The following is a 24,819-nucleotide window of genomic DNA, read 5'->3' as shown; positions in this document are numbered from 1 at the left end:
AGACACAAGATTTAAATTATTATCCAATGATCTGGAGAAACTCCTGCATATAGCCTTCATTCTTAATTTGTTTTTCTTCCCAACCCCCATTTGTGACATATAAAAGGGACCAAGACTTAAATAAATTGAAAAGTCAAATAGTTTAAATGATTAATAAAATATTTTTCAAACAGATGGGACCGAAGTAAACATAATTCAGCAGGAACACAGTCCAGCGCTTGGGGACGCTTTCTGGAATAGATGGTATCTGAGCAGAGCTGCAACTACAGTTTTCTTCTCCCCCATTCCCTACTTTCACATATATTTAATATGTCCTTTATTTATTGGTACTAAATAAAGGCCAACTCTAGGTTTATCCGGATCCTATGATAAATTCCCAATTAGGATCAGTGCTTCATGAGTTTTTATAGCACCCAATGTTAATTCTGTAACAGCCCTAACTCATACTATAGACTACTTCTCTGTCCCCCAACCCTGCCACCCCCACACGCCATTAGAAATTCCTTGAAAGCAGAGAGTGTCTTGCTTACCTAGCACCTAGCACAGTGCCTGAAATATAGGCAGGTCCAATAAATGATGGTCACTATTTAATACATACTAGTAGTCCTTTTCCTGTGCTTACAGAACTTATCTTTTGATTCTTTATGGGTTTTTTTTTAAGATCTTATTTATTTATTTTTAGAAAGAGGGGAAAGGAGGTAGAAAGAGAGGACAAGAAACATCAATGTGTGGTTGCCTCTCACATGGCCCCCCACTGGGGACCTCTCCTGCAACCCAAGCACGTGCCCTGACTGGGAATCAAACTGGCAACCCTTTGGTTCGCAGTCCATGCTCAATCCACTGAACTATACCAGCTAGGGTTGATTCTTTATGTATTTTAATAAAACTTCCAAATTCTAGAAATGTTTATAAGATGCAACTTTTATCTTACATATGTTTTCAGTTGCCTGTAATTGTTAGTGAAGAATCAGAGCAAAGGGGTAAGTACTTGGTGTGTTACTGCTAACAGTCCTGTATAGTTGGTCAGGGTTATATACTGAATGTGTGCATCACCCCAGAATTTGTATTTAAGCCTTAACCCCCCCAATGCGATGGTATCTGAAGACAGAGCCTTGGAGAGGTAATTAATAAGGGCATGAGGGTGGGGTCCTCATAATAGAGTTAGTGGCTTTACAAGAAGAGACTCCAGAAAGTTTGCTCCCTCTTCTAAGCACACAAAGAGGTCATGTGAATACAAAGCGAGATGGCAGCTGCTTTCAATCCAAGAAAAAGGGCTTCCAAATGAAATCTACACTTGACTGGCAGCTCACAATTGCTTTGATTATATTAACAAGTTATACAAGTATACAGTTGTTTGAATTTAAAAAACCCAATAGTTAGTAATAATATTATAACAAGAACCACAAGCCATGGGAATTAAGGATTCCTTTCAACTGCAGAGTTCCACTCTAGAATCACTGCTTCATCTAACTTACTTTGTTTTTGCCTCCTTTAATAAAGAAGGGTCATCTGTGGCCAAATATACTCTTTTTTTATCCACTTGCATCCTGCGAGCGAGAAGATGAAAATGTTCTTCAACATGCACCATGTACTCCTCAATGGGATGGAAGGCAGCTTCTGTTCCCACTTTGTCTGTGCGTCTGACATGAACTCTGGGGGGACAGAGGGACAGAGTCAGATTCTGCAATAATATCCTGATTCACTGGGTGCTCTTAGGGTACTCAACTTTACACTCCTATTCATGATAGCATTATGAACATTTTAAACTGATTTTTATTTCCTTTTTCACCATTAAAAAATTAAAAAATTCAAACACATATATCCTAAATATATCTGTATGTTAACACAGTACAAAGGAAATTAAAAAATAAGTAAAACCTTCAAACATGCATTCTTATAAAAACGTAATTGGCATATCAGGAACAAGGGGGAGATTCCACAGTTACATTCCACACTGGGCAGCAAAATACCAATTAGCCTTTCAGAAAAAACTGGATATTAACTTTCAAGATTTTTTACAACGAATGATATCAAGATTCACAATTGTTATTATAGAATATTAATACATTGTTTGTAACATTTCGATGCCAACTTTTCTTTTTCTTCATTTTACCCTGTTGGTCACTCTGTAACTGCCAACTTGCAGAACTGAAAGTTGCTCGAAGAAAACACAGACCTCGCGTGCACTGTTCCCATAGCACAGTCAAAGCAAGCAAACCTTCCAAGGGTCCTCACTGTTTTTAAATTCATGGAGCCATTACAGCCCTCTCGTTGTATGCATAATGAATTTCCCTTCACTGTTTTTCACTCTTATCGAACACAAGCAGATACTGCTCTATCTCATCTTTTCTATTTAAGGAAAGCTCCAAAATTATAAAGCTGGGGACACAGAGGTTTACACTGTCCTGCACCGAAGAAGGCACTGATTTCCACAGTATTCTTCTCCCATCTTACTGCTTTCAAGGTGGTTTTAATGAAAATGAAAACAATATTAATTATAGCTTGTTTTTACAAATTACAACTCCTCTGAAATTAGCCTTTTCTGTATCCCTCCTCTTCCCAAATTACTAAACCACTACTTATATTCAGGAAAGCAGGAAAGGTAGACTTGTTTCCCTTTAGGTCAAGCAAAGGCCAGCTTTGTATTATGAATCTGCAGTGGGAGTTTAATTTCACTAAAGTTGCTCTGACACCTTCATGGCCATTCTTTCCTTTGCATTCCAAACCATAGTCTAGATGTGAATACGATTATATGAACACTACTATCATCTTCTCCTCCTCACATTCTTCTTAATCACTGCTTCTCTCAGGAAATTGGTATTGTTCTCCGTGCTCCAAAGAAATGAAGAGGAAGAAAAAGAACAATTCCACTGAATTTCAGTGAAATTTTTCATGAGAGGAAACACTGTTTGATATTGATTTCACCTTGTATTTTCTTTAGCTTGAACATGTGGAACAGGGAGCAGTAACTTCTACACATATGCAGACTAAGACACAAGGGAAGAAGCAAGGGTGGGAGTTATGCAAATAAAAATAAAAACAAAGTAGAGATGTAATAGAAAGAAGAATCAAAGGAAGAGGAGCATTTGAGACAGTGGCAGAACACTACATTAAGCATTTTTTTCCCAAGTACTCCTGACATTAGGCATAGATCAATAATTTGACAGAGGACCATAATGAAATCTGTGGAAGAATCAGAATGTTAGAGCTGTGAAGGATATTAGAAGTCATTTAATTTAATGTAACTCTTTTATCTGACAGTTAAGAAAACTGATGCCTCTGAAGACATTTCAGTGAGTAAAGACAACACAAGGCATTTCCACCCAGTCTTCACAAAAGTAAAAGTTATTTGTGTACCTGACTGATGTTCACTATTAGATAGCAAGCTCTTTTGGCTCAGGGGATCTGATTTTATTTATTCCCAATTTCACCAAATGAAATGCATAAATACATGAATGAATGATGGGTAAATAACAAAAACCTAACTGTTTCGTATTATGTTAGTAGAGACCTTAAATGCCATCTAATTTGGTGTTTTGTTTTTAACAAATGAGGAAAGGGTGACAATTAATAAAGGCCCCAAATGAGCAAGTAAGTTGCCCAAAGTCACATAATTGTTAGTGGCAGACATAGATGTGACCTCCAGACCCCTAAATCCTAGCACACTCCTCTTTCTTTACAGGACACTACGGTAGCTGTCTGTGTTATTTCAATTTTCTCTTCTTGGCCAATTCTCAATATGTTGGATGGCTCATGGAAAATTAATAAGGGTTGCTTTCTAGTATGTAAAACTACAAGAAATCCAAAGTTAAGAAGGTTCTAGAACTTTGGGCACAGATTTTCTTTCCTTACTTTCCTTACCTGTAAAATAATTATCTCTGCACACTTCACAGGATTGTGTTACAGGATCAATGAGATAATGTAGTTGAAAGTATTTTGGTAATTTAAATACTATACTGTTATCTTTCTCCATCTTCTATGAAGCCTTTCCTAATCCAGATGGAAGTACATTTCCCAGTTCCCTAGCCTCTTATAATATTTCTAATGCTTCTCTCATGTTATTTATCACATTCTACCCAAATAATGTTAGTCATGTAAGTCTCTTAATCCCACAGGCTACAATGAGCTGGAGGAAGCCATTTAAAAAACATTAATCTCTGTCACCCACAGTAGCAGGTATTCAATAAATGTTTTGAAAATAAGTGAATGAATCAATGCTGTATTAATATTAATCAATGAATGACTTTATCACAAACAATATAAATTACAGAAAGCCATAGTCTAGTCTACAAGTCTATTTTCAGGAATTATTTAAGCATCAGTCTTTCTGAAATGTGATAATATTTTATAGTGCATTTTTTCCCACAGAACAAAAATCCTCTTTTAATCCTCATATTATCACATCTTCATTTTTAGGGCAGGTGTTACCTACCCTGTTTTACAGATGGAAAAATCAAAGCCCAATACTACTATTAGGTAACTTGGCTTAGGGGAAAGTCAGGCCTATTACCCAAGGTGCTTAACTCTCAGTTCAGTATTCTTTCCATTAGGCAAAGAACACTTCCCCTGGTGCTAAAATCTGGCATCAGCACCCAGGCAATCCCCTTTCCTATAACTTTTTATGTATGTGTATAGGAGCACATACTTGTGAGAAAAGATTTTTTTTAATATTTCTTGCTCCCAGGATTTCCTGATATATCTCCCTTAACATAAAAGCACCAGACTGAATACATATATATACTGTAACTCCCAAGTGGGCCAAGAGATCATTTTAAATAATAATTTTAACATTACCTTACAGTACAAATGATAACCTTATTCTCAAAATAGCTTCCAGAACAGAAAAAAAACCCCACCCAGAATACCAAAAAAGCAAAATATTCACCAGTGGTAATTAATGAAACTTAAGAATAAGGTGTAATTGAAAAGCTATAAATCTGACAGCTTCATCTCAAGACTCTGTTAGGGTAAGACAGGGTCATGTATGATATCCAAAATACTCCCAATCAAATAAAATCTTGCTGGTTTCCCCAGGGGAGACAGCTAATTTCAGATATAGGGGCTTAGGTACATTTGTTGAATGAATAAATAAAGTAAGGGTGACAAAGTATAATGACCCAGCCATTCTAAGTAAATGAAAAAATAATAATCTCCCTGTGGCTAAGGTGAACTGTAGATCCTGTTTTGGGGTAGAGCTATGGAAATTAAACTATACATTGTAAAGTTCACAATATATTATAAAGATATATATCCTTGCTTCTCCATATCACTGTATGAGGAACGAATCAGATTCTTACCCAATAACTGGATGTTTGAAGCCAAGCTTCTTGGTGGCCTCTTCTATTTCCTTTTCCAGCCAAGGCTGTGGGCGGATCAAGTATTTGACAAACTGAGACACCCACCACACTGCAGGATCACCATGGACTCGAACAAGTCGATCTGCAAGGTCTTCTGGTACAGCCAGGGGTAAATATGGAGGACGAGGATGAAGACTGTCTACAATTGGGAGCTCGACCACCTGAACATTTTTGTCCTTTATTTCACCTAAAGGAGTATCAAAACATCATCATCACATTGTGTTGCTCATACAACTACCATTTAACAAGGACTCTGGTGCTTTCATTCACAGTAACTCTAGAGAAGTATTATAATTTTCACTTTACACAGGTGTTTACACAGGTGCCCAAGATGTTAGCACAAAAGTGACAGAGCTGCAGTTCACATTTCAGTTCATGTGCCTCTCAAGTCCATAGCCATAGCCTTTTCTTTTCTATCATAATATGCTACTAAATCAACACTTCTTTCCCAGATAAGGATGGTGTTTAGTACTTAAAGTATCTAATCAGAGAATAACCATACTGCCAGCGGACACAGCCAGCTAGGCAAAGTTCTGATTTTTGTACTTGTTTTTTTTTTAATTAAACATAAAATGTTCTCAAAACTTACAGCTTGTCATTATAGCAAATGGCTCTTGCATTACTTTCATGACAGGGCAAATGACTCCAGAGACACCTAAAGATTACAATGATAAGCCAAGTAGCTATATCTTTTTAAGAAAAAAAAATCGGGTAATTCTAGTCTTTTTTTTTCTTGGTAAAAATAGAGCTATTATACTCCCTATTATGATAGTAGTAGAATCTGTGTTTACCTGGATTTTAATTTAAAGTTACAACAGAGATTAGATGCTAATTTTGTAGATGAAGATTAGTTTCAGGATCTAACTTCTATACGTCATTAATGTTACTGTTTTATTAATTTCATAATGCAATGAGAACCCAAATGTGATAGCCAACATCCTTAAACTTTACTTTACATATTAAAGACCATGTTGTAATAAGGTATGTGTTATTTAAGAAACTGGAAAAGTTCTTAAATAAAGGCAGCACCTGAGTAGTATACTACTCAGAAAGAAAATAATATTCTTGCTTTTGTTATTTTGTTATGATTTCACTGTACACTTTTTTAGGGAGCTGAATCTAGTTTGGGAAGCCTACAAATTATCTATGAGAGTTACAAACACTATAGAATCTATTTTAGTTATTAAATATCAGAATTTATAGTTAATTTTTACATGATATACTGAGCCTGATGAAACTGAAAATTATGGTAGGCATATTTTATTGCTAGGACAAAGTCTGTCCCTTCTTTCAGAATTTTCTTTATTTCACATTGTATGTTAACTTGAAACAGATAATGAAATTAATTTATAAAAATCTAACTTAGAATATTTCTATACATTTCTGGTCAAGATGGAGGCAAAGGTAAACGCACTTCACCTCCTTGCGCAACCACAGAATTACAAATAAACCTAAAAAATAAATACCATCCAGAGCTGTCAGAAAATCGAGCTTTATGTAAGTCCAACAACCAAGGATTTAAAGAAGCCATATTCATCCAGACAGGTAGGAGATGCAAAGACATAGATATGGTGGAGAGGTGCAGAGAGACCATGGGGCAGAACAGCTGGTCCCATATTCACATGTCGTGGATAAAATTTGGGAGGGATACCTTGGGAGCAAGTGATTCCAGTCCCAGGCTAGGGCACACAGCCCAGGGGTCCAGAGCCAGGAAGATAAATCCCCATGATTTTTGGTTGTAAAAACCAGTGGGGGTTGGGGTGGTGGAAGAAACTGCCAGATTTTTAGGAGATTCTGCTTAAAGGGACCGCACAGACTTAGAACCTACACAGACCCAGCCCTTCTGGAATTCAGCACCAGAACAACAGCCAGAAGGGCACCAATCACTTACAGGGAATAAATGAAGTGACTGGAAACAGGGCGAGTGATGGGAAAACCTCCAAAAGCCAGGCAGCGGCACTGTCCCCTCCCCATAGAGCAACAAAGCAGTAACACCAGTTGCCCTACCCTGGTGATTACTTAAAGCTCTGCCCCACACAATTTATAGGTGCCTTTTCTACAATAGGCAAGGAGTCAAAGCAGCTCTACCTAATACATAGAAACAAACACAGGGAGGCTGCCAAATTGAGGAGACAAAGAAATGTAGGCCAAATGAAAGAACAAAACAAAATTCCTCCAAAAGAACTAAATGAAACAGAGATAGCCAACCTATCAAATGCAGAGTTCAAAACACTGGTGATCAGGATGCTCAAAGAACTCACTGAGTATGGCAACAACATAAAGGAAGAAATGAAGGTTACACTAAGTAAAATAAAGAAAAATCTACAGGGAATCAACAGTGGAGGGGATGAAGCTGGGATTCAAATAAATGACTTGGAACATGAGGAAGAAATAAGCATTCAACCAGAACAGTAAGAAGAAAAAAAGAATTAAAAAGAATGAGGATAATATAAGGAGCCTCTGGGACATCTCCAAATGTACCAACATCCAAATCATAGGGATTCCAGAAGGAGAAGAGGAACAGCAAGAAATTGAAAACTTACTTGAAAAAATAATGAAAGAAAACCTCCCTAATTTGGTGAAGGGAATACACATATAAGTCCAGGAAGCACAGAGAGTCCCAAACAAGCTGGACCCAAAGAGGGCCACACCAAGACACATCATAATTAAAATGCCAAAGATTAAAGATAAAGAGAGAATCTTAAAAGCAGAAAGAGAAAAGCAGAGAGTTACCTACAAAGGAGTTCCCATAAGACTTTAAGCTGATTTCTCAAAATAAACCTTGCAGGCAAGAAGGGACTGTCAAGAGGTATTCAAAGTCATGAAAAGCAAGGTCCTACATCCAAGATAACTCTCTCCAGCAAAGCTATCATTTAGAATTGAAAGGCAGATAAAGTACTTCCTAGACAAGATAAAGCTAAAGGAGTTCATCATCACCAAGCAATTATTACATGAATGTTAAAAGGACTAATTTAAGAAAAAGAAGATCAAAATTATGAACATTAAAATGGCAACAAGTTCACAACTATAGACAAATGAATCTAAAAAAACAAACTAAGCAAAGAGCCAGAACAGGAACAGAATCATAGATATGGAGATCATCGGGAGGGTTATCAGCTGGGAGGGGCTACAGGAGAAGGGAAGGTGGGGAAGGTGCAGGGATTAAGAAGTATAATTGGTAGGTACAAAATAGACAAGGGGATGTTAAGAATAGTATAGGAAATGGAGAAGCCGAACAACTTATATACATGACCCATACACATGAACTAAGGTGGGAGGTTGCTGGAGGGGATGTGGGTACTGGGTAGATAACTATAATAGCATAATCAGTAAAATATATTTACAAAAAGAATATTTCTATGCATAACATAAAATACAAGAATAAATTTAAATGTTATTTAAAATTAACATTTTCATATGCCTTGTTATTGATGTTTGTGATCATTACTATCATTATAATATACTTTTTCCATTTCAGAGAATTTTCATATATTAGTTCAGTATATTTGCAAAAGAGCTTGGTGTTTTCCTTAAGACCTGCTTACAAGGAAAACTATCTATACTACAGCCTAGCCTATTGAAGAGGTTTTACCAAAGCCTAACCAACATGGGGGAAGGAGTATCCCATCACAGGTCCACTAAAAGACAGACCTAATCAGAGGGCTATGGAATACTTCCTTTCCCCCATCTATACCACCATATCAATGGGGCTTAATAGTAACAAAGGATTATACTTAAAAGAACTGCCTACTTAAGGAGTCTTTAAGAAGACCTAAAAACCAAAGACACACAGATGGCAAATAAGCATATGACAATTAACATTACAGATCAGTAGTACGTTGCATCTTAAAACAGGATACCACCCTGGCTGGCGTAGCTCAGTCGATTGAGCGCGAGCTGCGAACCAAAGCATCGCAGGTTTGACTCCCAGTCAGGGCACATGCCTGGGTTGCAGGCCCTGGCCCCCAGCAACAGCACACTGATGTTTCTCTCTCTCTCCCTCCCTTCCCTCTCTAAAAATAAGTAAATAAAATCTTAAAAAAGAAAAGAAAATGTTGAATTCTGAAAATAGACATGAGGTTGTGATTCATTAAAAAACGAACAAACAAACAAACAAAAAAAACAGGATACCACTACATGCTTCTTAAGAATGGCTAAAATCTAAAACAGTGAGTGACAACACCAAATGCTGGGAAGGATGTGGAGCCACAGGAACTCTTGCTCATTGCTGATGGGAAAGCAAAATGGTACAGCTATTGTAATGAACTGAATGTTTGCATCCTCCCAAAATTATATGGAGCGCTAATCCCTCATGCGATGATTATTGGGAAGAGGGGGCCATTGGGAGGTAATTAGGTTTAGTTGAGATCGTGAGGGTGGGGCCCCTATGATGGGAATGGTGCCCTACAGGAAGGGGAAGATACCTTCTTGGTGAGGAATCACCAAGAAGGCATCTGTCTACAAGCCAGGAAGAGGCACTCACCAAAACCTGAATTTGCTGACACTCTGCTTTTGGACTTCTAAGCCTCCAGAACTGTGAAAAATAATGTCTGGTGGTTAAGCCACCCAGTCTATGGTATTTTATTATGGTAGCCCAAGCAGACCATGACAGCCACTTTGGAAGGCAGTTTGCAGTTTCTTACACAGCTAAACATAGTCTTACCATACAGCCCAGCAATTTCTCTTTGGTATTTACCCAAATGACTTGAAAACACATGCCCATGAAAAAATCTGCACATAAACGTTTATACCAGCTTTATTCATAATTGCTAAAAACTAGAAGTAACCAAGGTGTCCCTCATAGGTGAATAAATAAACAAACTGTGATACACCCATACAATTTGATATTATTCAGCAATAAAAAGCCATGAGCTGTCAAGCCACAAAAAGACATGGAGCAACTTTTTTTAAAAAAAGCAGTCAGTCAGAAAAGACTTCATAATGTACAATTCAAACTATATGATATTCTGGAAAAGGATAAATTATGGAGACAGAAAAAAAAGACTAGTGATTGCCAGAGGCTGGGGGTAAGAGGAGGGGTCAATAGAAGTGGACACGGGGATTTTAGGGCTCTGAAACTATTCTGTATGCTCGTGTAATGGTGGACACATGCCACTAAGCATTTGGCGAGACTCTTAGGGCTATAAAACACGAAGACTGAACCTTAATGGTAAACTTTAGGTAACAATAATGTATCAACAGCAGCTCATCAGTTATAACAAATGTACCACACCAATGCAAATGCTAATAATAGGGAAACTGGGCTGTGGAGAAGGAGGGGAGGAGGAAGCAGAGGAAGAGGGACCATTTGGGAACACTATGCTTTCTAATAAAATTTTTGGTAAACCTAAAACTACTCTAAGAAATAAAGTATATCAATTAAAAAAAATTACATGCATTCAAAAAGACTTAAAGAATATACATATATATATTATTTAAGGTACTTTTATTTTTTGTTATATTTTCTATACCTTCTGGGTTTTTCAGCAATAGGTGTTTATTGCTTTGTATTTTAAAAAATATTTAAAAATAATTATGTCAAACACAATTAATAAATTTGGCATTAACAGAATGACAATATGATCCAGATAAAATTAAATCTGGAAGATTGTGACACCACAGTCCAGTTAAAACAAACTTTAATCCTTCTTTTTTCTTGTCATATACTAATTAAATCTTATGCTAGCAACCCCTTGGGTTTTTTAAAGAGAATAAATGAGGACATTCTTTAAAAATTTAAAAAGACACCACAGAAACTCTAAAAATTATTAATGATCAGTCCTGACCAGTGTGGCTCAGTTGGTTGGGCATCAGCTTACAGGGTGAAAGGTCGCCAGTAGATGCCCCCCATCAGGGCACATGCCAGGGTTGTGGGTTTGGTCCCTGGTAGAAGTGCATGCTAGAGGCAATAAATTGATGTTTCTCTCTCACATCGATGTTTCTTGACCTCTCCATCTCCCTCCTTTCCCCTCTCTAAAAACAAATAAATAAATCTTAAAAAAAAAAATAAAAGTAAAGGTGCCTCTCCCAGCCACCCCCTACCTCCCTCTTTAAAAAAATTACTAAGGATGGGAAAAGATAAGGTGTTTGTTTTGACTTAAGTGAGAGGTAGGCCTGGAAAGGGTTCCTTCCAATGAAACCTCTAACCAACTAACAAAGGCTAAACTGATCACAAATTAGAAACACAAAAAGTTTTCTACTAAATCAAAGGCTTTTTCAGTCCAACTGTAAGGCTATTTAGAGAAATAGCTTAAATTGAATAAAGTATGAGTCAGAGGTTATCTCATACCTCTCTCCCTGAGAAGAGACTTGTTTTATCTGAATGTATTTAATTTCTACTTCAATATAAATAATTTCAAGTTGACAACTGTAAGAATTTCTGGTCAATATTGATGTGAAGGTTGTAAGTTGATATAAGTGAAAGGGTAGCTTTTTCAAAGTCCTCTTTCTTTTATGGCAAACAGATACATTAAGTTTGTCATCATGTATAACAGTTTCTTATTCTTTGCTAATTGATGAAATTTAAAAGAAATCAAAGTGATATATTAAGTTCTTTTCCCTATCTATTGTTTCCAGATTGTTGTGAACAAAGTAAAAACAATTCTTAAAATGAACAATATTAATATATTTACTGAAATGTCTCTCATGTAATAATGTATCATATCCATTAATAGTTCTCAATCTTTCCCTTAAGCCTATCTAAGGAGCTTGGTCAGGTTCCAATACAATAATGCATGGTTTCTTTCATTCCAGCGTGACATAGCACAGAGATTTCATACTGAACTTTAAAAAAAAGGGACTCAAGAACAGGTGTCTCAGGCTAAATCGGGAACTGCACAAGTGAGCTTTGTGTGAGGGAATGATAAGAAATCATTTAAAATTTTAATTGAAGAAGGCCAGGCACCAGAGGCAAATAGCATGCAATTTTTTAAAATGCTAAATAAAGCCAGCTGTCAAAAAGGGCAAGCTCGCTGGCGGTTACAGCTATTCACCTTCATGCAACAAAACACAAAAGCTCTCTATTTCTTGAGGTGTGTTTTATCTACATGGTGACTGCAGCCACTGCACACCATTTCCATACCCTGGGGTCAAGTTGCCACAGCATGGGCATAAAATTCAAAGTGAAGAAAAAAATGACTTTTTGACTATCTGTTCTTTTAAAAATCATCTACAATTACATCTCTTGTAATTAATTTAGGAGAGTTGACTGCACCATTCTCACAGTTCTATGTAATGGCCACTAAGAGAAAGTGAATTCTTTCATTTAGTGCTGCTAGGGAAAAATGTGTCCAAATCTCTCTTTTGAATTGGGACATTGAGTGGCAGGTTGAAAAAAAATGTGTTGTCTCATATTCCAATGAAAAAAGAAATTGTAAAATGACAAGTAAGAAAATAAAAGATTCTGAACTTTTACTTTCTCATTTCTGGTAGTCACTACCTAAACATAGAGAAGAGAAAAGGCAGGAGTAGAAGCAATGGCCTTTAAAAAAAAATCCACAAACTGAACAGTACTTTTCTGTAAATATCCCTTACTTGTGGTCCTTGATAGTTTTTGATTAATTTAAACCAAACTAAACATAAAACTGGATATCAACATATTATGTTTTGCTTAAAAAAGCAATAGCTTTAAAAAGCTAGTTTGTCCTTGACAATAGATAATTTCATCAAAACAGAGCTATGGAATGATTTCTTTCCCCGTTATTTTTAAGGAGTGACATGGCTAGACAAAGGGCTCCGGCTACTATTTTCAGCTGCAATGCAAAGACTGCTTTCAGACCTTCTCCAGATGATTCTCCCGCCCCCTTTTCTTTAATTCACTCAGCATACTCTAAAGACACAAGCAATTCATTACCATGAGATAGAACTTCGAGGTGGTTTTCAAGAAATGATTTGGCAAATGTATTAATTTACAGAAGTGTCTTCTTATGCATTTGTGGCCACTCTGTTTTTACTCAATTACACAGGTAATTTCATTACTAAAATAGAGAGGAGTATGTATAAATAAATATTTAAGGGCATATTACAGTTGTTACAGTAAAATACATTAGTCCTTTTGTTAAACAACTGAAAATGCCATCAAATATACATTTTATATAAAATTATAGCCATTTTGTATATAATCACAGAAACTAAAATTACTATTTAGCATTAATGAATATTTCTTTTCAGGCTAAAAAGAATGTTAAAAAGAGATTTCATTTAAGCAAATGAGAAATATTTAATTTAAATTATATATCCATAAAAGACCAAGGAACAGTGATTTGGTCCTTATATACATTAGTTAGCTCAATAATTACATAATAGAATTAAGGGTATTTTTAAAAGTGGCTAAAAGCTACTTTTTGAATTTTTTAAAACTGTCAGATTTTTAAAACTGTCATGAGTATAGACATAACATTTATTACTCATACAACGGATGCTGGCCTGCACAAATTACAAAATTAGGGAATCTTTTATTCCTCTCCTGCCTCTATTTTTTGTGCTCAGAATATTGTTCAATTGACATAGAATAACTATCCTTTTCTTCCTTTGGGAAAAATTATTTCATATCTAACTTTTTGATTATTTAACTATCACATTCTAAATTATCCTAGCAAAAAACGCATCTCTCAATGTAATTGAATACTTTCCTATGTTCTTAATTTCAAAAGTACAAATCTTTCAGGGCATTGTTCATTGCTTATATCCATGCCACTGTTTACTGTGAAGGGTTGAGTAATACTAATAGTGGCAATCCAATATCATTTCTTCAATTCAATTAAAAAATTTCCTAACAAGCAGCTCTATATTAACTTGACTACCTTTTGCCAATAATCTTCAAAAGCATCGTGGCATTGATTTACTGCTCTTCCCAAATCATTGCTAAGTGTTATAAAATTACATGTTAGCCTTGACTACTGGGTAGCTCAGTCAGAGCATTGTCTGTACACCAAAAGATTGCAGGTTCAATTCCTGGTGAGGGCACATACTTAGGTTGCAGATTTGATCCCTGGTCTGGTTGGGGCTTGTACAGGAGGCAACTGATCAATGTTTCTCTTTCTCTTTCTCTCTCTCCACCCCCCCCCCGCCCCACCCCTCACTAAAATCAATAAAAACATATCCTTGGGTGATGCTTAAAAAATTACATGTTAAATTCCTATGAATAAGAAACCTATCATAAAGATTGCAGTTATTATGAATGTAAACCTTGGTTTATAATTTCACCTATTATTCAATGATAGTTAAGAATGAATATAAAACACAGGTTTATTTAACTGAAACGCTATCATTCCCCTACTTCTACAGCTAAAAAAATACTTGCCCTGAGCACCCTCTATCAGATCTGTTTTGGAGTACCTTGTGAAATACAAACCTAATTACAGTGGTTTTTTAGTCACTTTCTACTAAAAGATAACTGAGACACAGATGGTTTAATGCTCTTTTCCACATAATTTAGACAATCAGAGGCAGAAGAAAAAGTAATGCTCAGGAGTTCTGATACGCTGGCACTACTCTATGTAAGATATGACAGGCATGTAAGCATTTTTATCATCACCTATCCAGTATTCCAAGTGTTCAGAATTCTATACCTAAGATTTCTGGTCATTTTACAACTTTTTCCAGGCCAGTTCAAATGCCATTTCTGGCTAGAATGACTGTACCTCCCAGTCCTTTGGGGTTTTGTTAAATATTTGTAGCATCACTAACCACATTTTACTTCACGAGACAGATTTTTTAAAATTATTGTGTTTTCCTAGATTGGAAGTTTATTAATTTGAGGCAAATTTTTAAAAACACTATTCACAAATTTACAATGGTTGAAACTAAGTATTTTTTGGTAACTATTACTGTAGAATAGGAGTCAGCAAACTTGTTTTGTAAAAAGTCATCCAGTACATATTTCAGGCTTTGAGGGCTGCATGGTCTTTGCGGCAACTATGCTACTCTGCCACTATAGTATGAAAACAGCCATAGACAATAAGTTATAAATGGACATGGCTATGTTCCAATAAAATTGCATTTATAAAAAAATGGCAGGCTGAATGTCACTGGGGACCACAATTTGGCAGCCCCTTTATTAGAGCATAAGATTTTACTTGCAACACACTGCCAGAGAGATCTTTGTAGCTTTACCATACATTACCACCTGCCAGGAGATAATGTGGGCAGTAAAAATATCTTTTAACATATGGTATGATGTAACAAAGTTTGATAAGCAATGCCCTGGAGAAACTACCATATATGCCCATGAAGACGAGCACAAAGATATTCATTACATCACTGTTTATAATGGTAAAAACTTGAAATAATTGAAATGTCCATCAATAAGGGAATACACAAATAATGGCACAAATGTATAGTAAAATATAGGTGAGTGAACCAAATACCCACTTATTAACACATATATAATACAAATGGGTACCTCTAAGATAGTCATTGAGGGCAAGCATTAAGATAATCTTTCTTCTGAAAGAGAGATAGCACATCACTTTTAAAATGTTATTATTATATTCTTAAAAGGCTATCTAACCCTCTGAACTCAATCTAGATACTAATGTCTAGACATTTCCAAAGGATGCAGGTGGATTGCCTATTGATTCTGAAAGCTCAGTGTGGTGGCCCCAGTTGGAACTGGATATAATCCAGAAAAAAGGGATTCAGAGTGCAATGTGTACTTCTGCCAATTCTATTATTGGATATTTCAAACTCCAGGGATCAAAACTGGGTATTTCAAACTCCAGGGTAGCAACAGAAGCAGCTACTAACCCAGCATACTCCCCAATTCCTGCCCTATTGCCTAACTTCTGCAAATACAGCAAGATGGGCAGTGACAGCAGAGAAAGGGAAACACTGGTGTGATTTACCCTTTTATCAACTGTTCTTTCCACCATGCCTTAAAATCCCATTGGAGTATTCTAGTTAGTTTTTTCCTAGGCATGACCTAGACATACTGTACTCTTCCAAAATAAAAATAGCTTAAGTATTTAATAGCCAAAAACTAGACAGGAGAGGAGCAAGCTACAGGGCTTCAGCACTATATCATCTTGGGTTGCTTACCTAAACACAATCTCTTCTGGTCTGGCACATGTAGTTCCATCTAGTCAATAGACAGGTATCAGAGGACTGGTCAGCCAAAGGCCCTCACTTTTATGTATTGGGCTGGCCGAAAAGTCTGTATGGTTTTCTTGGTAAAATAAAAGACACACTTTTCACTTTCACCAATAACTTTATTTATTTATTTTTAAATATGTCTTTCTTTTTTCAAAAAGATTTTATTTATTTTTAGAGAGAGCGGAAGGGTAGGAGAAAGAGAGGGAGAGAAACATCGGTGTGAGGTTGGCTCTCACTCACCCCTATTGGAGACCCGTTCTGCAGCCCAGGCATATACCCTGACTGGGAATCGAACCAGTAACCCTTTGGTTCACAGGCTGGCACTCAATCCACTGAGCCATACCAGCCAGGGCACTAAGAACTTAATAATTTGAATATTTTGAGTACATCGGCTATCTCATGCATGGTATAGTGTTAATTGTTCTCAAATAAGGTCTCAGTTGATTGCTAACAACTTCAACTGGTCTACTTGACCGTGGAGCGTCATCTGATGAGAACTCTCCAGCATGAAACTTCACAAACCACTTATGACACGTTCGATCAATCACAGCACCTCTCGATATACTGCACAAATCTTTTTTTGTTTCAGCTGTGCTTTTACCTGTCTTGAAATAATAAAGCATAATATGCAGAAAATGTTGCACATTTTCTTCTATCTTCAATATCAAAATGGCTATGCAAAAATTCACCAATTTTGATGTTTTTTTAAAAATACACACTGATAAGACAGCTGTTACAGCAGAATCTAACAAAATTGTTTCGAATGAAGGTAAAGATAAGTAAGTGCTACTAGACCCATCTTACAGAAAAATCCAAATGAACTTTTCAGCCAACCCAGTATTTCTAATATTCAGATCCTTAAGATTTACTCAAATCAATTGTTAGTGTTTTGAAAAGCCTTCTTCACTGAAGCCTACTCTGCACTTTCAGGCAAGTTTCTTGGATATTAACATCTTGAGTATGTTCAGATTCCTGAGCATTAATTTTGACACTGCTCCCAGTGCACAGAACCTTCACAGGAATTTATTCTTTGTTTCTCTTAGTAGTATGTACATATTAAAGCTCCAAGACGGCATGTTTTATTCAGAGCGCCTTCCTCCCTCCCCAGAGCATCATCCTATCAGCTTGGAAAGCTAAAGAAGTAACTGAAGACCAACTACTTTGTCAGGAGGGTTCCCTCAGGGTGGTCAGTCATGGCTCAAGTTAAGAAGGCAACCCAGTCCCCCAAACTGGGGAATTGGTCAAGCTTCTTTGAGAGGAGCATATTTCTGGGGCCTTAAGTCTAAACACTGGGATTTTACTGAGCAATCTAAATAAAACCCAAGAGAAGTGATGATCCCCTGTGGGCTGAGGAAGCTAAGGAGATCTTCCAAGTTTCATTAATGTTGGTTGTGAAGTTTCTCAAGAGAAGCCTGGCTAAAATACCATGTCCCAATCATGCTTTTATTGTTCTTTCCCTGTTCCCATAAAACTAAAGTGGTAATAAGAACATACAAGGTGATTTAGAATATACAAAGCACTGTCAAATGTATTATCACTCTGAATCCTCATAATAACTCTGTAAGATACATAGAACAGGCATTAAGAAAGGTTGTGAGACACAAGTTAAAGTCACACAGCTAATAACTTCTGATTCCAAATCAACGCCATTGATCTGACCTTGTTATGTAGACTGTGCTTTCCTCATCCTCCAAAGGCCCACCTTGGGTTCCCAATGATGCCTTTAATTCCAGAAACAGGTTCCCTATCCTCTGATGACTCACGGAACTTTTTATTTCTCTTATGACACTTAATATAGCTCACATTTGTTACATTTACAGATCTATGCGTCTTAACATACTCTCAATGTAAGTTCCTGAAGGACAGGGACTGGGTCTTATTTATCTTTGTATCACCCTTTATATAGCATCTAGATCTTTATAGCATCTAGAAACACTCAAATTTTTACTTGATGACTAGTGTACTTTCTTGTTTATGTGGTTGATCCACTTGCTTAGAAACTTTGTAATAGAACACTTTATAAATATAAATGTGCCCATTTATGTTTATACCTAAATAAATATCCAATATTTGTGTAGCAACTGTACTTTTTAAAAATGAAGTTGGACATCATATTTTTGAACAAGAATTGTAACCTTAATTGTAATAATATATCTTTTGGAAAAATCAACTTGACTTATTGTATTACACTTACAATTTCTTGCTTCCACGGAATACAACCTGCATTGCTTAAAGGTTCTTATATTATATTAGTAGATTAAACTCTAATTGAATAAAAAGGAGTACCTCTTCAGGAAAAGGTGGGAAATTCAACTCTAATCCTTTTCAATACTGCCACAAATATTTTTATTCCTTGAATTCTGGGAAGTATAACAGGAGAAAGAATCCTAATTCCTAAAGGAATACCTAGTGATATTTACAATTCTGTGATCTGCTTCTGGCCTTCTGTTAAAGGCAAGAAAAATGTGAGAAGGGAAGCCTATTATTTATGTAAGTTACATACAAGTATATACAAAATATATATTATACTCTCAGCTAATGTATAAACTTCTATTGAGCTTTCTTATTGAGCAACATCCTTTTGGAGGGGAAAAAGGGTATGTGTAATTTTACTAAAGCTCATGAACTATTACTATTTCTTATTCCAAGAAATTAGGCTATAATCTATATACACCTGGGGAAGAGAGAGAAGCAAACTTGAGATTTGTTGTATATCATTCCGAGATCTCTGGCATATAAAGCTAACCAAAAGGGTACGAGGCATTCTCAACTTTCTTCAGCTGTTCAACAATTATCTTATTTGTACGATTATTCTAAACATTCTTGAATGTGATCTATATGTTGTAAACAACTAAGACTTATCAAAAATGTTACTGAATGGTTGCATTCTTCTTGTTATATATTTTGATATTTGACTCAAAAGTTAAATGTGACTGAGCCTCAAAGACTTACATAGATGTGCCTCAGGAAAACAGAAAAATCCAAACATTTAAAGAAGGGAGGGAGGGAACTAGTAATGAATCTGGAGACTACTAGCCTATATTTAAAAAAAAAGATTCTTTACTTTATGAAAGGATTTCCTTTGGGAATCATTTACATAGCACCACTAGAATGCTTAAAATATGACTTGATATATAATAATTCAATTTGTAGCAAATCTTTAAGAAACCCATGTGTAGCATAAAAGGTGTATCAGTATTTACGAAAACACTGATAATTTCTGAGACAGGTATCAAGGCTTTGTGGCCCAGACATCCCACAGGAAATAAGGGCACCTGAATTCTCTTTCTAGCTCTAGCAACTCTGGATAGGTTCTAAATAGACTTTAAGAGAACTTTTTGAAAACTTTTCAGATGAAATTGTTTCTACTCCACAATTACTTTGATGTTAATGTTATATTCCTACTTCCTAAATTGTAACTTCTTGCTTCTAAGGTCATTCTTTCAGAACCTTGTCTAGAAAGGGCAGAATATATTGCTAAAAAGATTCATTCTTAACAAGAGAGTTTTTTAAATCTGCAATTTAGTAAAAGTGCCTCACATAGTTTGCAGGGTAATTATTTGAGATTTAGACTGGGATGCAGGAGAGGTGGATTTTCTGTTTCTTTTATTGCATTTGTTGTGCTCTAGGCAAGTGGTTGGCACTGTGTAAATAACCCAGCAGGTGTAGGCCCGGCTGCCACCTGGAGGCTCCCTTCCGATAAAATAAACAGCTAAAATTCAATATAAAATAGCGCTTCTTAAAGCCTTCCATCAAAATGTGTTCTAAAATTTGAGAATGAAACATAGATAGACAATGAAAACAAGCTGCATGTGAAAATAATCTCGCTGCCTTTTATACCTGTTAATCACTTTCCCTTGTGAATAGGCCCTATTAAAAGTGGATGCGGTCGGGTTGGGGTGGGGGGTAGGTATTGAGTATCATGACCTTTTTTTCGGAGGAGGAGCTAAACTGGAGTTCAGAAGCTGAAGTTCCAAAAGTACAAACTTCCAGTTAGAGGATGAGTTCTGGGGGTGTAATATACAGCATGGTGACTATAGCTAACAATGCTATATGGTAAATTTAAAGTAGCTAAGAGAGCAAATTTAAAAAATTCTCATCATAAGAAAAAAATCTGTAACGACGTGAGGTGATGGATTTAAGTATATTTACTGTAGTAATCTTTTTACAATATGTACATATATCAAATCATTATATTTTATACCTTAAACTAGTATAACATTACATGTCAATTATGTCTCAATAAAACTGGGAGAAAAGTGATCAAATGACTTAGAACATGAATGAACTGCCTTCCTATTCTCTGTATATAAAATGATAATGCAAAATTGTCATATTGTGATCATCCAAATTTTAAAATGCAAGAAAAACAGCCTTAGGAAATGTTTTAGGCAGTTTTAGGCAGTTTCATTAATAAAATTATCATGTTGCTTTTTTCTGGATATTACGAGTTTGTAGTATTTGTCAGCTTTTAAAAATTTACCAAGAGTGAACCCTAAAAAAATATTAAAAATGAAATAAATTTTTTAATTTTTAAAAGAGTGTAATGATTCCTAAATAACAGCAAGAACCAGCTGTCTGAAAGCATTTGACTTCTAACTTCGCCCACTCAGAAGCAAAAACAAAACAAAGAACATTGACTTTTGAATTAAAACCTGTTGGTTTTTAGGGAGGAACAAAATCACACAACCATCCAAAAGCCAATCTTGTAAGAACATGTGTTTTCAAAACAAAAGATTAATTGGTTTCTCAGTCTTTAAACTTCACTATGAACTACTTGTACTCACCCCAACGATGCCATGACCTCTCGCCTCTCCTTCACATGTGTCCACTGACAGAAAGTTCTTCTGCCCCATCTCTACCTGGCTGACTCCTATTCATACTCTGTGTCTTAGCTTAAAAACAACTTCCTCCAGAAGAATCCCTGATATGGGTTACATACGTGCTTCAGAGTATTATCAACTTAACTCATATCACAACATATTTTAATGTTCATCCGGCTGTCTTCTCCCACAGCCTGCGCCTGACAGGGCAGAGACTTCACTTGTCTTCTTCATGTAGCCCCAGCACGGTGCCTGCTCACAGCAAGCTCTTTTCTCAAATTATTATCATTTTAAGGTTTCCTCCACATACAAATGCCAAATAAAACACTTTGGCCAAAAGCCTTTTTTTTTTAATTTTAATTGTTCAAATACAGTTTTCTGCCCTTTACCCCCACCCCAGCCCATGCACCCAGCCCTCCCCAACCAAAAGCCTTTTTAAATGAGGTAAGTAAAGAGAGAAAGTAACCATGCAGTTTAGATAACTAAATATAGCAAATGTCAATCTACCTAAACATGTACTTCAATTGTCACCTTTTGGGCATTAAAGTTTATCACATTTCCAAACACTGTTTCTTACTAGTCATTACTTTCATTTAAAAGAAAGTTTTCCAATTAGATTTATTAAAATAAGTAATTCAGCTCAGTTCATTATATATTTATTAAGACAGTGGGGAAAAGATGAGAAGGAAATACAAAATAGCCAAAGTGGTTTAACTGCTAATCTGAATAAATGTTCAATTTTTAGAATAAAAAAAAAAGCAGTAGGAAATTGTTTAAATGGTTGGGGTTTTCTGTTGCCAAATCATCTATTCAAGAGTGTTTATATCAACTATAAAAGCATTTTGGAAGCTGGCTGTCATACATCGCCTATACACATAGTCAATGTTCTTTAAACAAACCACTAATTGTTGAAAGATACTTCAAATCATTAAATGCCAAGACTCACATTCTGACTTATCATAAGAAATCTATTTGGAAGATTCAGGCTTATTATATGTTCTCAGTTCGCGTTTAGGAAACGTCTTGTGACGTAGAAAATTAAATCGACAATTTTATCAGCAACTTTAGAACAGACATTGACAGATGATGGAAAAGATTATTATTATAGTTTTTAATTGGAAGCATCATTTTTAATATTTTTGCTCACTTAAGCAAATTACCACATAGGATATGGTTTCATACATAAACATAAAATAATGAAGAAGAAAAATAGAACTCATCCTACAACAGGAATGACTTACTATTGAAATGATCAGATGTACACACTAATTACTGTGGTAGTGACAGATTTGAAAAGGAATCACTAAATTCCACCTGCAGGCACATCATGTCAAGTATGTGTGAACAACAATAATTTCATGACAGTTGTGCCAAGGGAAATATCCCAAGATTCTTTGTACGAGTCAGAACAAGAACAGATATAATTGACTTATGGCTAACTAAAGGATTAATGTCAAAGAGTTTGTTAAGTTTTATTTTTAATTTTATTCTGCTTCTTCTAAACCTACAAATAAGTTAGTTTCTCCAAAAGGTATACATGTAGATAATGTACTATATATAAACAGAAAGAGAAGTAGATGCCAACCATACTTTGCTATGCTCAAACATAATTCTCTTCCTTCTTTTGGACACAATGTTAGTATCTAAATTATTTTAGTTACGCAAGCATAAAATAATCACTAGTTTAGTTAATTAAATGTGTCCAAAAGGCACAGTTTAATTGATTAGCATGAAGAAAAATATGATTTTATATACCTGTAGTGATAAAGGAAAAATCTATTTAATAATAAAATTATAATTCTGTTACCATGATAAAATACTGCAATAGCTTCTTTAACCAGGGACTACAAATGACTAAGAAGAAAATATCATTGACAACTTTTCAGCACTGGAAGTTATATGGAAGGCTTGGAAAAAGTCATAGGATAGGGGGAAGTGAAGAGGGTAGAAATATTATGATTAGTCATTTTTTAGTTCCTAGACTTAGAAATTTCTATGCCTCTAATCATTTTTCTCCTGGGTAAGGTGCTTGGCATGTGTTTACTGGGAAGAACTTAGACTGGAGGTAGGAAGAAGTAAATGTACTAACCCGAGTTGTTATTTATACGCTGTATGACTATATTAGATCTTAGATTCCATATATATTAACACAAAGAATGATTCCTGTTTAATTATAACATTAAGAAATTCTGAATGTTTTGAATTCAAGCCATTTTAATCTTCATATCCTGTACATACAAAATGTATAAGGATTAAAAATCAAACAAACCAAGTAACTAGTAGCCTATAGGTAGGGCCAAAATATACACTAAATTTGGTAAGTCTAGTGAGGTCAACGTTTCACTTTTCTGCTAACTGGCTACTACCCAAGAAGTTTCCTCTCCCTACAACAGTAAAAACTAAGAACCTTGCCCTACTCTAGCTATGCACTTCTACAATCAAAGAAGCTTGAGATTGAACTAAGTCCACAAAATGAAAAAGTTTGCCTCAGTAAGCCTGCCAGAGTTGCTTTTCTTGTATCTTCCTGACCTTGACACGTAAATGACAGAGTAGACCAATGGGAGATGTGACCTCAAAACTAAAGCTCAGTTAGATTATAGATTAAGAGGATCACTTTAAAATTAGAAAGTACAAAGAAAAACATGTGTTGATGTATAGAATAAGGCTCCTAAATATCCTAATGAAGATAAGACTTACATCACAAGAATACTTTAAATCCATATAGAACCTTTCAAAGCACTTTATAGAAATTATCCAATGAGATTTCCTGACCATTTCTATGAAGGGTCAGATATTATCTGATATTTCCCAAAGGACAAAAAGAAACAAAGGAACTAAAGTTACTCACTTTGCCAATGACATAGCTTCCTATTCCACCACTAGTTGTTTTTTTTTTAAGATTTTATTTATTTATTTCTAGAGAGAGGGGAAAGAAGGGAGAAACAGAGGGAGAGATACATCAATGTGAGAAAGAAAACATCGATGGGTTGCCTCTTGTAAGTGCCCCAACAGAGGACCGAGCCCATGCATGTGACCTGACTGGGAATCAAACCTATGACCTTTTGCCTTGTGGGAGGACACCCAACCAACTGAGCCACACTGGTCAGGGCCACATCTAGTGTTTTAACTTGTGAAAAAAAGATGGTCAGCCCCATGAGAAACTACATTAACTGAAATGCCTCAGCCTTTTGTAAAAAGTTTGACTTCCCACAAGACGTGAATGCAGAGACAGTTTTGCTTAGAATTTCACCTGATACTTAGTTCAGTATTTTCCACAATTCACGTACTCAATGTGTATTTATTTGCTCAATGAATAAAAGCTATTAATGGTAACTAACAATTACTAGAGCTCATATATCAGGTGCTATGCTAAGTGTATTACACATACCATTTCATTTAATCCTACCAACAACTCAAAGAGGTAAGTATTTTACTGCTGAGGAAACTAAAGTCTAGGTTAGGTACCTTGCCCAAGATTACAAAGGTAGCCCAGTTTTAGGCCTTGTTTAAAGATCATTGATTAGAAAAAAACAGACTTGCAATAAGAA

The 24,819-nt window shown here is 35.7% G+C and overlaps 1 protein-coding gene across 7 annotated transcripts in view; it reads right to left on the bottom strand.

The window, feature by feature from the left end:
* Positions 1-24,819, bottom strand: part of FUT8 (fucosyltransferase 8) — a 196,703-nt gene that overhangs the window by 10,570 nt on the left and 161,314 nt on the right. For all 7 annotated transcript variants that reach the window (XM_036011074.1, XM_028505361.2, XM_028505363.2 and 4 more), the window contains 2 exons: positions 5,298-5,544; positions 1,476-1,652 (listed from right to left, as the gene is read on the bottom strand). In XM_036011074.1, the coding sequence (XP_035866967.1) occupies positions 1,476-1,652; positions 5,298-5,544 (424 nt within the window). The remainder of the gene's footprint in view (positions 1-1,475; positions 1,653-5,297; positions 5,545-24,819) is intronic.

This window comes from Phyllostomus discolor, chromosome 1 (assembly GCF_004126475.2).
Source record: "Phyllostomus discolor isolate MPI-MPIP mPhyDis1 chromosome 1, mPhyDis1.pri.v3, whole genome shotgun sequence".
Classification (NCBI taxonomy): Eukaryota; Metazoa; Chordata; class Mammalia; order Chiroptera; family Phyllostomidae; genus Phyllostomus; species Phyllostomus discolor.
This window is presented reverse-complemented; position numbering and strand designations above follow the sequence as displayed.